Source organism: Rhinichthys klamathensis, unplaced genomic scaffold, assembly GCF_029890125.1.
Source record: "Rhinichthys klamathensis goyatoka isolate OS25496 unplaced genomic scaffold, OSU_Roscu_1.1 h1tg000032l_1, whole genome shotgun sequence".
NCBI lineage: Eukaryota > Metazoa > Chordata > Actinopteri > Cypriniformes > Leuciscidae > Rhinichthys > Rhinichthys klamathensis.
Genome location: NW_026606581.1, coordinates 3,039,587 through 3,051,953, shown reverse-complemented (window position 1 = coordinate 3,051,953; position 12,367 = coordinate 3,039,587). Strand labels below are relative to the sequence as shown.

General features: G+C 38.2%; 1 protein-coding gene across 3 annotated transcripts in view; it reads left to right on the top strand.

The window, feature by feature from the left end:
* mta1 (metastasis associated 1) overlaps window positions 1-12,367 on the top strand; it is a 47,354-nt gene that overhangs the window by 18,071 nt on the left and 16,916 nt on the right. For all 3 annotated transcript variants that reach the window (XM_056245570.1, XM_056245569.1, XM_056245568.1), the window contains exons 4-5: window positions 5,945-6,071; window positions 7,897-7,960. In XM_056245570.1, coding sequence (XP_056101545.1) covers window positions 5,945-6,071; window positions 7,897-7,960 — 191 coding nt within the window. The remainder of the gene's footprint in view (window positions 1-5,944; window positions 6,072-7,896; window positions 7,961-12,367) is intronic.

Genomic DNA, 12,367 nt, shown 5'->3' with positions numbered 1-12,367 from the left:
TTTATTCGTTCTTTCCCCACATCCTTCCTTCCTTATGTCTCTACGTCCGTCGTCCGTCCTTCCCTCCCTTCCTTCCTTCCTTCCTTCCTTCCTTCCTTCCTTCCTTTCTTTTATTCGTTCTTTCCCCACATCCTTCCTTCCTTATGTCTCTACGTCCTTCCTTCCTTCCTTCCTTCCTTCCTTCCTTCCTTCCTTCCTTCCTTCCCTCACTTCCTTCCTTCCTTCCTTCCTTTCTTTTATTCGTTCTTTCCCCACATCCTTCCTTCCTTATGTCTCTACGTCCGTCGTCCGTCCTTCCTTCCCTCCCTTCCTTCCTTCCTTCCTTCCTACCTTTCTTTTATTCGTTCTTTCCCCACATCCTTCCTTCCTTATGTCTCTACGTCCTTCCTTCCTTCCTTCCTTCCTTCCCTCACTTCCTTCCTTCCTTCCTTCCTTCCTTTCTTTTATTCGTTCTTTCCCCACATCCTTCCTTCCTTATGTCTCTACGTCCGTCCTTCCTTCCTTCCTTCCTTCCTTCCTTCCTTCCTTTCTTTTATTCGTTCTTTCCCCACATCCTTCCTTCCTTATGTCTCTACGTCCGTCCATCCTTCCTTCCTTCCTTCCTTCCTTCCTTCCTTCCTTCCTTCCTTCCTTCCTTTCTTTTATTCGTTCTTTCCCCACATCCTTCCTTCCTTATGTCTCTACGTCCGTCCGTCCGTCCGTCCTTCCTTCCTTCCTTCCTTCCTTCCTTCCTTCCCTCACTTCCTTCCTTCCTTCCTTCCTTTCTTTTATTCGTTCTTTCCCCACATCCTTCCTTCCTTATGTCTCTACGTCCGTCGTCCGTCCTTCCTTCCCTCCCTTCCTTCCTTCCTTCCTACCTTTCTTTTATTCGTTCTTTCCCCACATCCTTCCTTCCTTATGTCTCTACGTCCTTCCTTCCTTCCTTCCTTCCTTCCTTCCTTCCTTCCCTCACTTCCTTCCTTCCTTCCTTCCTTCCTTTCTTTTATTCGTTCTTTCCCCACATCCTTCCTTCCTTATGTCTCTACGTCCGTCCTTCCTTCCTTCCTTCCTTCCTTCCTTCCTTCCTTTCTTTTATTCGTTCTTTCCCCACATCCTTCCTTCCTTATGTCTCTACGTCCGTCCGTCCTTCCTTCCTTCCTTCCTTCCTTCCTTCCTTTCTTTTATTCGTTCTTTCCCCACATCCTTCCTTCCTTATGTCTCTACGTCCGTCCTTCCTTCCTTCCTTCCTTTCTTTTATTCGTTCTTTCCCCACATCCTTCCTTCCTTATGTCTCTACGTCCGTCCTTCCTTCCTTCCTTCCTTCCTTCCTTCCTTCCTTCCTTCCTTCCTTGCTTCCTTCCTTCCTGCCTTCCTTCCTTCCTTCCTTCCTTCCTTCCAGGTCTGCACAGGTGAGTATGACTCTTATTTCCTCCAGAGATTGTAGAAATCTTGTAGAAAGTTTCTAGTGCTCTTTGACCCTTGATATAAATCAACAGAGCTTTTGGTGTGTAAACTTCAGCTCTCCAGCGTCGGAGGAGTCAGCAGCGTGCTGGAGCTGTGACTCACAGATGAAATATTTTGCTCTCTGTGATGCTGGCTCCGCCTCGCTGGGCCCTGAGAGCATGAGGCAGCGAGGCGCCATGTGTGCCGAGAGAGAGAGACCTGACTCTGCTGTGAACTACTCACTGGAATCACCTCACTCGTTGGCCTCAGCCGCTCCACTTGTTTGTGCTTTCTGCTCGACCTCTTGGTACCGAGTGCAACAGCTTTGAGTCACAGCTGTCGGTGTGAGCTGTGTTTGTGTGTTTTACATTTCTTCCTGAACTGGAAGTGCAAAATAAACAAACAGCGGTTGGAAGAAGACACCTCCGTATCATCTCATGTCCTTGTCAACAGAAAGGTTGTGCATGGTGTGGGTTTATATGAACACGTTGGACACAGGTCTTTGTATGGAGGTTTTAGAGCGTAGTTATGGGGGCATTACCTATTGTATATCTAGTGTGTGTGCACGTGAGAGGTGAATGAATGAAAATAGTCTTTGACCTCCAGATATGACACAGATCAGTACGGGCTTAAACTATTTAGGGATGTGAATTATAAGGTCTATATAAATCTTTTTACCTGATCAGAACTACAGTAAAAACAGTAATACTGTGAAATATTATTTCGAACTAAAATAACTGTTTTCTATTTCAGTATTTAGTGTTGTGATGGCAAAGCTGAATTCTCAGGAGCTATTACACCAGTCTTCAGTTGGTATGTTTATATGCAGTAATGTTCATCAGTCGGAATGAATCCATTCCAATTTCAGATTTTGGACGTTCTGTTTATATGAACCCTTAACATATAACCGAATATGTGAATCGGATTGCAATGTGCATTACATGTATTCCAAACAAAACTTCAGAGCACGTGCAGTGCCCAGTCGTCGTTTTCAGAACCAGAGAAAACCACTGCAATAATGTTATCGGAGCTACCATGAGTATAACTGCCGTTTTTGCCTTAATGACATCTAAAAAAAAGAGACCTGATATTTATGTTGAGTTTTTTTTTTTTTAGCCATTAAAAAAAAAAAAAATATTCAGTCTCATCCACTGACCAGTTTGTAAGACACGAGACATAAATAATCATATGAATGTTTTTATGACGTAAAACGTATGTAAACATATGCATCATGTCACTGCGCAAGGTATTTTTGAATCCAATTGAGAAAATAGTCGGATTCAAGCATTTACATACATTTCAGGTCTACACCACCCCTTTAAATCCAATCAAATTTTAATTCGGATCAAGCTCAGTCATTTTCATGAAGTCTTCTCAGTCTGTGTTAGTCTGATTACTAACAGATTACTTGTGTCACATGATCCTTCAGAAATCAAATTTGTGCTCAAGAAACATTTCTCAACATTTCAGTCAAAACGGTTATGCTGCTTAATATTTTTGCCGAAACCGTGGTGCAATTTTTTTTTCAGGATTCCCTTCAGACTGCAAATTCACGCCTCTTTTGAACCGTTAACTTTGTTTTTGCTGTTGTTGTAGATTCACTAGTTCTGCAGTGCTACCGCTGAATAGTGGTGCAGGAAACACTGTCAGAGTGTTTTAGTACAGAGTTCTGTCTTCATCAGTGCAAGGATCCAGACATTAAAGAACCATTAAGTTTCCTAGAGTCCTAAATTCAGTATTTTTTTTAAATGAAGCAGCCCTGAACAAGAACGATTTCTTGGTGGTTCCCAACTTCACCTCTCTTCATTCTATCACTCTTTTACCCTTTGAATAGAACACAACAAAGCTTGTTGCATGTAAACAAAAATGCCAACACACCAACAGATGAATGCAGACTTTCAAGAAATGCTAAACCAAATGCCTTAAAGCATTCGAAAATGAAGCCCTTGTGGTTTTGATTCTCAACTCGACCTCCCTTCATTCCTCTCTTCTTCTTCTCCTCCTCCCCCACCTGGTAAGGAGATTCATTCATCAATAATTGATAATTGGTGAAGACGGGTGAAATGGAGAGGTAATTTGTTGAGTATAGGCAGGGTGCAGGGCCAGATGATTGGGTTCTTTCTCTTTTTTTTCTTTCTTTCTCAGAACTATGGAGTTTACTGAGTTCAGCTCCTCTTCTCGCCGGCTCTCAAGGACGCAGCAGGCTGGTCTTAGCCAGAGGGCTGTTCCTCTCTCTCTCTCTCTCTCTTTTTTGCTCACTCTTTTTCTCTTCATCTTTTCCCATTCACTCTCTTTGTTTCAGGCTCCATCTCGATCCCTTGCTCCGCGTGCACCTCAGCAGGGGTTGTCGATACTCCACGCGCAGCTGTAATAGAATGGTCACTGATGTGCAGCGCTGTAAAGTGACCGCTCGCTCGTGTTCGATGTAGTTTCAGATTTCTTAATGGCAAAATAAAACCGGATAGCATGTGACAGGTAGAGAGCAGTGGCATACGTGTGCTGGAGAGGGTGAGGAAGAGGAGGGAATACTTATTGATTTTAGACAAACATCTTATTTTTTTTGTTGAAAATCCCTCGATTCTTTTTGTTCTTCTGCCTTTCCCTCCATCTCCATGTTTCTCCATCTGTCTCTCTCTCTTTCGCTAATGAAACTCCAAATGAATTGGAGCACGCTCACTGGTTTCTCTCCCTCCCATCCGACTCTCTCCCACTTATCATTCTCCGCCGCACTCTGCCTCCATACAGCACATATATGTGTGGTTTGTCAAGAGAGATGTCTCCTTTCTCTGTACCTACCTTGTCATCTTTTTAAGAGAAGGGTAATGATGTGTTTGCATAAACTGAATTAAGAGAAGGCGTCTGCTTCGGTTCGCTCTCTTTTGGTTGTTCGCAGTCGTTTTCACATTTACAGACATTGCGTTTGATCTGTCTGTGTTTAAAAGATGTAGTTTTAGGTTGGATGAATGGCCATCACAAACTCATCCGCACTTCAATTTCTACTTTTCAGTCGAATTGTGAAGACGGACTGATTCCCTGATTAGGGTCTTTGTAGTGTTTGTGGGTGTTGTAGGTTTAACCCTGCAATGCCTGGGATATGAAATAATAGTCAGAAAATTATTATTATTATTTTCTTTTTTTAAAGTGGAGCAGTTTATTGTGATTTTAGACAAAATACATGAAAAATGGAGTTTAATAAAATGTGTTTTAAGTATCATATTTGATACATCAGGCTTTTGTGGCTCATATAATATGATGTAGTGAGAATATGGAGCTTATACTCAATGAGAAAACCCCCCTCAATTTTATTAAGAGGCCCAAACTGAGCAAATATGTGCAATTTGGTGCAGTTGCTGATTTTTCTATGGCCAAAAAGTAAGATGAAATTCTGATAGCTTGTAATGTAAATCAATGAAATATTTATTACAGTATAGCTGACTAGTTGCATAAAATGCATATAAATATCAGTTGTCATTGTCTCCCAATGTAGTTTTAATTGTGGGGGTCAAAACATAATAGCATATAAAAGTTCCTCAAAAGCCTGATGTATCATATTTGATACTCTCATTTTAACAAGTTTTTTCTAAAATAATCATTGTGCATAAAGAAAACCTCAGTTTTTTATCCAGTAAGTGTTCATTTTGAAAAATTACTATCGATATAAAAGTTATTCTTAAGTTTACTATAAAAATCAGTAAAGATTTCACCACATAAAAAGCATAGAATGATTGGTGGACACTGGATTTTCAATTGCTCGTATTTGGAAAGCAGGATTACTGATGCTTTATATATCATATTTGCATTACATCATAACATGTATCATACCAAATTATACAAAACTGCTTGAATTGGATGAAGAGGAAATGATTTGATCACACTTTACATTAGGCGTCTTTAACTACCATGTACTTATGAAAAAAAAATATTGATAATGTACAATGTACTTTGTTCATGTATTGCAAAACACTTTGGCTTCTTCTGAGGGGGGAATACGGCTAAGGTGAGGGACAGGTGTAGTGGTATGGTCCGGTTAAGGATGGGTTAAAGTATAAGAGAAGGGTCAATAGTGTAATTATACAATTCATTACAGAAATACATGTAAAAACACAAAAATGTACGCAATAAGTGCATTGTATTAAAACTATTAATTTAAATGTAAGTACATAGTTAAAGACTTAATATAAAGTGAGATCATTGGTTTTGAGTAAATATTGTATAAGTTCATTCAAGAATATCTGAAAATCAATAATGTTCCAGTAGGTGGAACTGACACAAGGGAGAAGGAAGAACTGTTGCTTCAAAGCCATTTATTGTTTTCATGTTATGGCTAATATTAAAATCACATGCTGCTTTTATACTGAAAACGGTTATGGTGCCTATATATTATACCTACTTTGATTTGTAATTTTTTTCAGGATGTCGAAATCTGCTTAGTAGTATCAGCATACAGAATCACATTTGTAATATTACTTAAGGTTGAACAAGTGAAGGTGATGACTAGGTTATCTTTTCTTTTCACTCATAGGAGAAATGGAGGAGGAGATGGAGAACCCCGAAATGGTGGATCTCCCAGAGATACAGAAGCATCAGCTGAGACACAGAGAGCTCTTCCTCTCTAGACAGCTGGAGTCTCTGCCTGCGACACACATCAGGTAACCTACAAAAAGCTTTGTCGATATACGTGTTCTCGCTTGCAGCCGACCAGACTCGCTCTCATTAGCGTCTGCGCTCATCCCGGCTCCTTTCAGTCTTTTTCATGTTCTGGCCTGATGGAATCCCCAGCACAGAACAGTGTTAGCCTCGCGTTCATTCACGCTGCTCTTTCACTGGTACAATCCAGCAGAGAGCAGGTGAAGATTGAGTCAATCTCGTTTTTGCTCAAGGGCTGGTGTATTTCATCAAGTCATCTATACATGTGAATAGAACCATTTCATGAGAATCATGCCCGCTTTTTTTGGGAAGTTGCTGGGTAATCAATGTTCTCAGGACAGCAGCCAGTCAGCAGAAGGTTGCGCTTTCAACCACCATATGACACTGGCCAGGTCACGTCTGTCTCGGATCGACTTGGATCTCACGAATATGTAAATCTTCTTTCGAGTTTGTGGTGAAAGTCGGACTCAAGGGTGGAGCGAGCTTGACCTTAATCCTTTCTGGATGAACAGGTTCTTCACTGTTGTTTGGTGACGGGAGGTGGATGGCCAGCATCAAGCCTCTCAGGGGTTGGAACGATTAATCGAGTGACTCAATTTTAAAATAATTGTTGATTTAGCATTTTCCTCCTCTCTTACTGTACCATTTGCAGTGACTCAAAAAACATGGACAAGGATACTCGCAGTGAATACCAAAAGAGGATTATGCTTGGAAACCTTTTCATTTAAAAATAGAGATAATTAACTTGAAAAGTTATTCAAATGTGACCTGGCGTTAACCACAACAATAGCTAATTAATGTTAAGTGCAGTATTTACTCAAATCTCATGTGAGGGCTTTGGCTACACTGCCAAAAAACCTTTCTTATTCAGGATTTTTGTTTTGTTTTCCAGGACAATAAACATCTAAGTATTGCTGAAACAAGAGATTTATTTGGGAAAAATTACAGTTGAAATAGTCTCCATGGGGGAAACAAGTTTATAAAATAAACCTCTCTACGTTTTTTTCAGATTTTTCTGACAACAAGACTTATCAAATACTTCATCAGTAAAATGACAGTTGTTATTGTTTTAACGATATTTAGATATTTTTACTGGGAAACGAGACAAAAGTTTTTTCTTTGCAGTGTAGCATTTAATTAAAAAAATTATTTATGGCCCTTTTGCTTTAATTCTTATTGATGCGATACTGGAAACAGGCCAGGATATTTACTTTTCATATTTACTTGCGTATGTTACCGCTCCAGTTTTAACTTTTGCATTTAACTTTGATGTTTTCTAGGTCTATTGGGTTCTGTCAGGAGTGCTAATTCATGCAAACTTAATAAAAAAAAAGTACAAATAAATTTTTAAATGATTGACTTAAGCATCTTTTCTTGTATCTTAATATCTTGGGGACCAGTTTTGTTTTTTTACTTATAAGTTTACAAACTTTATACATATTAAAACCTACTGATTGAAAGAAAATATCATTGTTTGATATTTAACTTTTTTTTTTTTTACTTCCTCAGTCAGATTACTTTAAAAATCCTCAAAATAATTACATTTTTAACCCTGAGCTCAGTCGGTGAGATTTAGATAATCTATTGTGAATGAATACACCTGTCTAACTACAACCAGGCAACAGTCACAGTCTGACATTGTGTGATTGTAGCGTTTACTGTTACGATTGTTATGATTACTGTTACAACAATTTCACTATAGTACGAATCTCTGTCCAGCAGCACTGTGAATGAACTGCGCAAAGTAATTGAGATCAGTTTAACGGCATATGGGACTGAGATTCAGTCCAGCCAGCGTTAAAACTGTGTTATGTGTTGCGTTTTCAGGGGGAAATGCTGTGTTACACTTCTGAATGAGACGGAAGCCCTCAAGTCCTATTTAGACAGAGAGGTGAGTGTCACAGCACTATGCCAAGGTGTTTGTACGCATGTGCAAAATCTTTAGTTTGCATGAATTTGCTTTTCACTCTTAGTATATCCGTTCACAGTATGTCTTCAAGAGGGAAATGTTTATCTGACGTGTGTGTGTGTGTATGAGAGCTAGTTTTGAGTCCCGATCCAAATGAATAATTCAGTGTGTTGACCCAGTATGTTCCTCCTCATATTTAGTAATGAGGAGACTGGAGACTCTACAGAGTAAAGCCAGTCCTCTAATATGTCAAACACTGGCCTTCACTGGTTCATTTGTCTGTTTTTGTTTATATTAAAAGAAAGAAACATGCTTTAAACGAGTATGCATGCACATAAGCTTCGTCAGCGCATTAAAAGTGTGCTGCACTTAATTCCCTGATATATTCACGGTGAAGTCCCTTTTCAAAAGAAGTTCGAAATACCTTATACTTCTGTTAGCGGTGTTTAGATGAATGTGGTTACACTTTATTTTAAGGTGTCATTGTTACAGCTATACAGCTAAGTACTGAGTTAAGTAACAACATGTACTTACTATAGGGTTAGGATTAGATTTTTTTGTTACACTTTATTTTAAGGTGTCCGTGTTACAGGGTAATTATACATTTAAGTACTGAGTAATATTAATTAACTACATATACTTACTATAGGATTAGGGTTTGGTTAAGGTTAGTTGCATGTAATTATGCACAATTTATAGTAATTACTATGTCACGTGTAACAATAAGTACATGTAACATTTGTAACAAAGACACTAAAATAAAGTCCAACCTTCCTCTCAATAACTACACAAACACACAATAAAACTGACAGTGGTGAGAAAACAGCAGTTAACCTTCTGGGGTCTGAGGTGTTTTCTGGGTCCTGGAGGTGTTCTGACATGCTCTGACATTTGTGCTTATTTCTGTTACTTGTGACATTTTCATGGCTAAAGTCTTATTACACTGTATTCAGCATAAACTCAGCTACAAGTCAGCAGCATGTATGTAAAAGTTTGTAGTTTAGGGATAATGACGTTTATGCGTGGTTTGTGAAAAAAATTAAAATAAATTGTCACTGAAATAACGTCATGAAACCCATACTGATTATTTCTTCACAAGACTTTTGAAAATTGTATCACGTAGCCTATAATATTTGCTTCAAAACTATGTGAAAATCATCCTGCGTACTCATTCAGATGAAACAATATATTGATTTTAAATTTGTAAGACATGTTTTGTGTAAGAAAGCTTTATGCGAGGAGGGCATGAATATTGATGTGTTTCACACCTGAGAAAGACAAAGACCCTCCCATAATGGCCCCATCAGGTGCTATTGGGCCCTATAATTATGAGGAACCTTGCACAAAGAATGAGTAGAGATTTAAAAAAAGAATGGCTTTTTGATTGTTTGGATTTATTTACAACACAACATAATCCAAAGATACACAACAAAGGATAAAAAAAAAGCACATTTGTGACCCGATCTGGCGAAATGAGTCGGAAGTCGCAACATTCTATTTTAAGATATGGGCCGATTATGTGAAAAAACAATGAAATAATAGATTTTTTTTTTTGTGCTAATTTCAAAGAACAGACATTCAAAAATAATCTCCCAAAGTTTCGTAGTCCAGATAATTGAGTAAAGGTATTTAAATTACTATTAAAGTGTACAAAGTTTTACTAAATTCGCTGGAAATGAACATTGCTTTTCTCAGCTCCTCTCGTCACCTCTGAGCATTTCCCGGGTATCCCCTGAAACGTCACTATCTCTGCTCTTTAAATGGTGTTACACGTTGTATAGAACAAATCAAAAAGCTTAGAAATGTACACAAATGCTGATCATTTGTCGATGGGAAGCCGTTTCGACTGACCGGCACGCGATTGGTCCAGTCACCCTCCTGTCAGACTCGCAGCGAGCGCTCTGTGTAATAAACAAGCTAGCAGATCTCCTCAGAAAGATTAAATATTATTAATTTGAGAAATGTCGCTGTCAAAGGCGAGCAAAGTTGCCAAAGCGTCATCAAGCCCCCTGGCCATTGCACACTGAGTCCGCGTTTTTTTCGTATGCGTTTTTTCGTATTGATTCGGTGGCTCCGAATTGTCAAAACACCATTCAAACTGCTTGCTACGGATGCGAAAAACTTACGATTGTTTTTATATAACGGATGAAAGTGTCGTAGTGTGCAAGCGTGATTAACATAACGTGATTGACAAATGTGAATGAGTGTAGCTATTTATCTGCAAGGAGAATTCATTAATGTGTTTGATTAACCCAATATTTTTTGGTATCTCCGTTATGAATTTGTTACGCTGTTATTGTCAACTAGCCTACACTAAGATATGATTGCATAGACTAGCATTATTTGATCTGTTTCCTTGTCTCTCTGCCTCTCACTTTCTCTCTCACTCACACACACACACACACACACAACACACACACACACACACACACACACACACACACACACACACACACACACACACACACACACACACACACACACACACTCTCTCTCAAGCAATGTAGCATCTCTGTTCAATCTTTCTGATTTTAGTACATTTTTGTAAAAGGTAGGCCTACTGTTAAATTATTTATTCAAATAAAAACTTTAAAATAATTTGAGCTTCAGCCTGGTTTAATAGCATTTATATATTAATGGCTTTGGTCAAATTAAGCTGTAAAAGAAATAGTTTATCCCTTTAAATGTAATGGATTTTGAAAGATATCAACAAAAAACGGGCAAAAAACTTTAAAAGCAATTTTCTCAGGTTTTCAATTGGAAAAAGAGGGCAGACGACCATAATTCAAATGTGTATGTCTTTACAACCATTCAAGGTATGACTTTGACTAGGATATCAATTGAAAGCTTAAGGTCTCCTCTTTCCATTAATACCAAAATCTCAATTTTTAAATTTGGGTCACTGTGACTCATTTTGCTGGATCAGGTCACATTTTTGAACACACTGATCTAAAGACAGAGACTTGAGCAGCCACATAACTTTGTGCCATTCCTGAAACATAGTAAATACCTGTCATTTCCATGGTGTTTTTTTTAATTTTACCATGTTCATGTACAGAGTCTCATGTGAATGTTTAAGTCAGCAGGACTCATCAGTGGCATCTGGTCCCTGTAAAAAAACAACTAATCAACTGTGAACATGCTGATATCAAGATAATCTGTAGGCTGCACGATTTGGGGAATACATTTTAGATCTTTCTGGTTAAAATTGCGATTTAAAATGTACAAAATACATATCTCTCTCTCTCTCTCTCTCTCTCTCTCTCTCTCCTCTCTCTCTCTCTCTCTCCTCTCTCTCTCTCTCTCTCTCTCTCTCTCTCTCTCTCTCTCTCTCTCTCTCTCTCTCTCTCTCTCTCTCTCTCTCTCTCTCTCTCTCTCTCTCTCTCTCTCTCTCTCTCTCTATATATATATATATATATATATATATATATATATTATATATATATATATATATATATATAATGAACACCAGGTTTGTTGTGCCTTGTAGGCATATACGCTACACTAGAGAAAAATATATGGATTATCATATGTTACTTTCGTTATGAAATGAGAATGGAGTAAAAACATGAAGCCTAATGTTTGGTGCGTTTTGCTTTTCAAATGCACAGCGAGAGTGACCTAAACTCACAGCGCATGCAGAGACTCAGGTCAAACACAGTATTTAACAGTAAACACAGGTCTAAACATTATAATATTGACCATATTAAAGTGAACACTCGTACTAGCCTACTTTTATATCATGCTGTGTTTTATTATCAAACATAAAAACATCCTCGTGTACATGTATATAAATTTAGCATTAGGCTTCATGTTTTTAATCCAATCTCATTTTATAACATACATTTTAGTCTGGCACCAGTTTGACTAGTTGCTACAATGTAAGGTTTATATAACATGTATAATATGTCTTACCTTAAAAATCTTTCTCATCTTAAAATCGCGTTCTTCTAATTCTTCTGAGGTAAATCCAAGGTAAACAGCACAGCACGAACACAGTCTTCCAAACTCGATGAAAAGCAGAGGAGTACGTTACTGAAGTCTCTGATTTTGAGGTGATGAGGGCGTTTTCAGGTCAGGTACTTAAACAGAGAATATTTGTTTTTGATTTAATTTACATAATTTAAAAATAGAGACTCCAAGCTATGTAAAGAGATATGTCTCGAGTCTGTGTGACAAACATTCGCTGAGTTACAGATCATTTTCTGTCGCGTTTCAGAATGAACTTCACATTGAGAGAGACGGCAGAACGCGCATCGTTTATTTTCTTTATTTTACAAAAAACACACCATTTTGTTTTTATTATGAGTGTACACAAATAAAAGAAGACATTTAACTGTTTTGAATGATGTATAACACTTATATGTAAGATCAAAATCAACAGAGTAT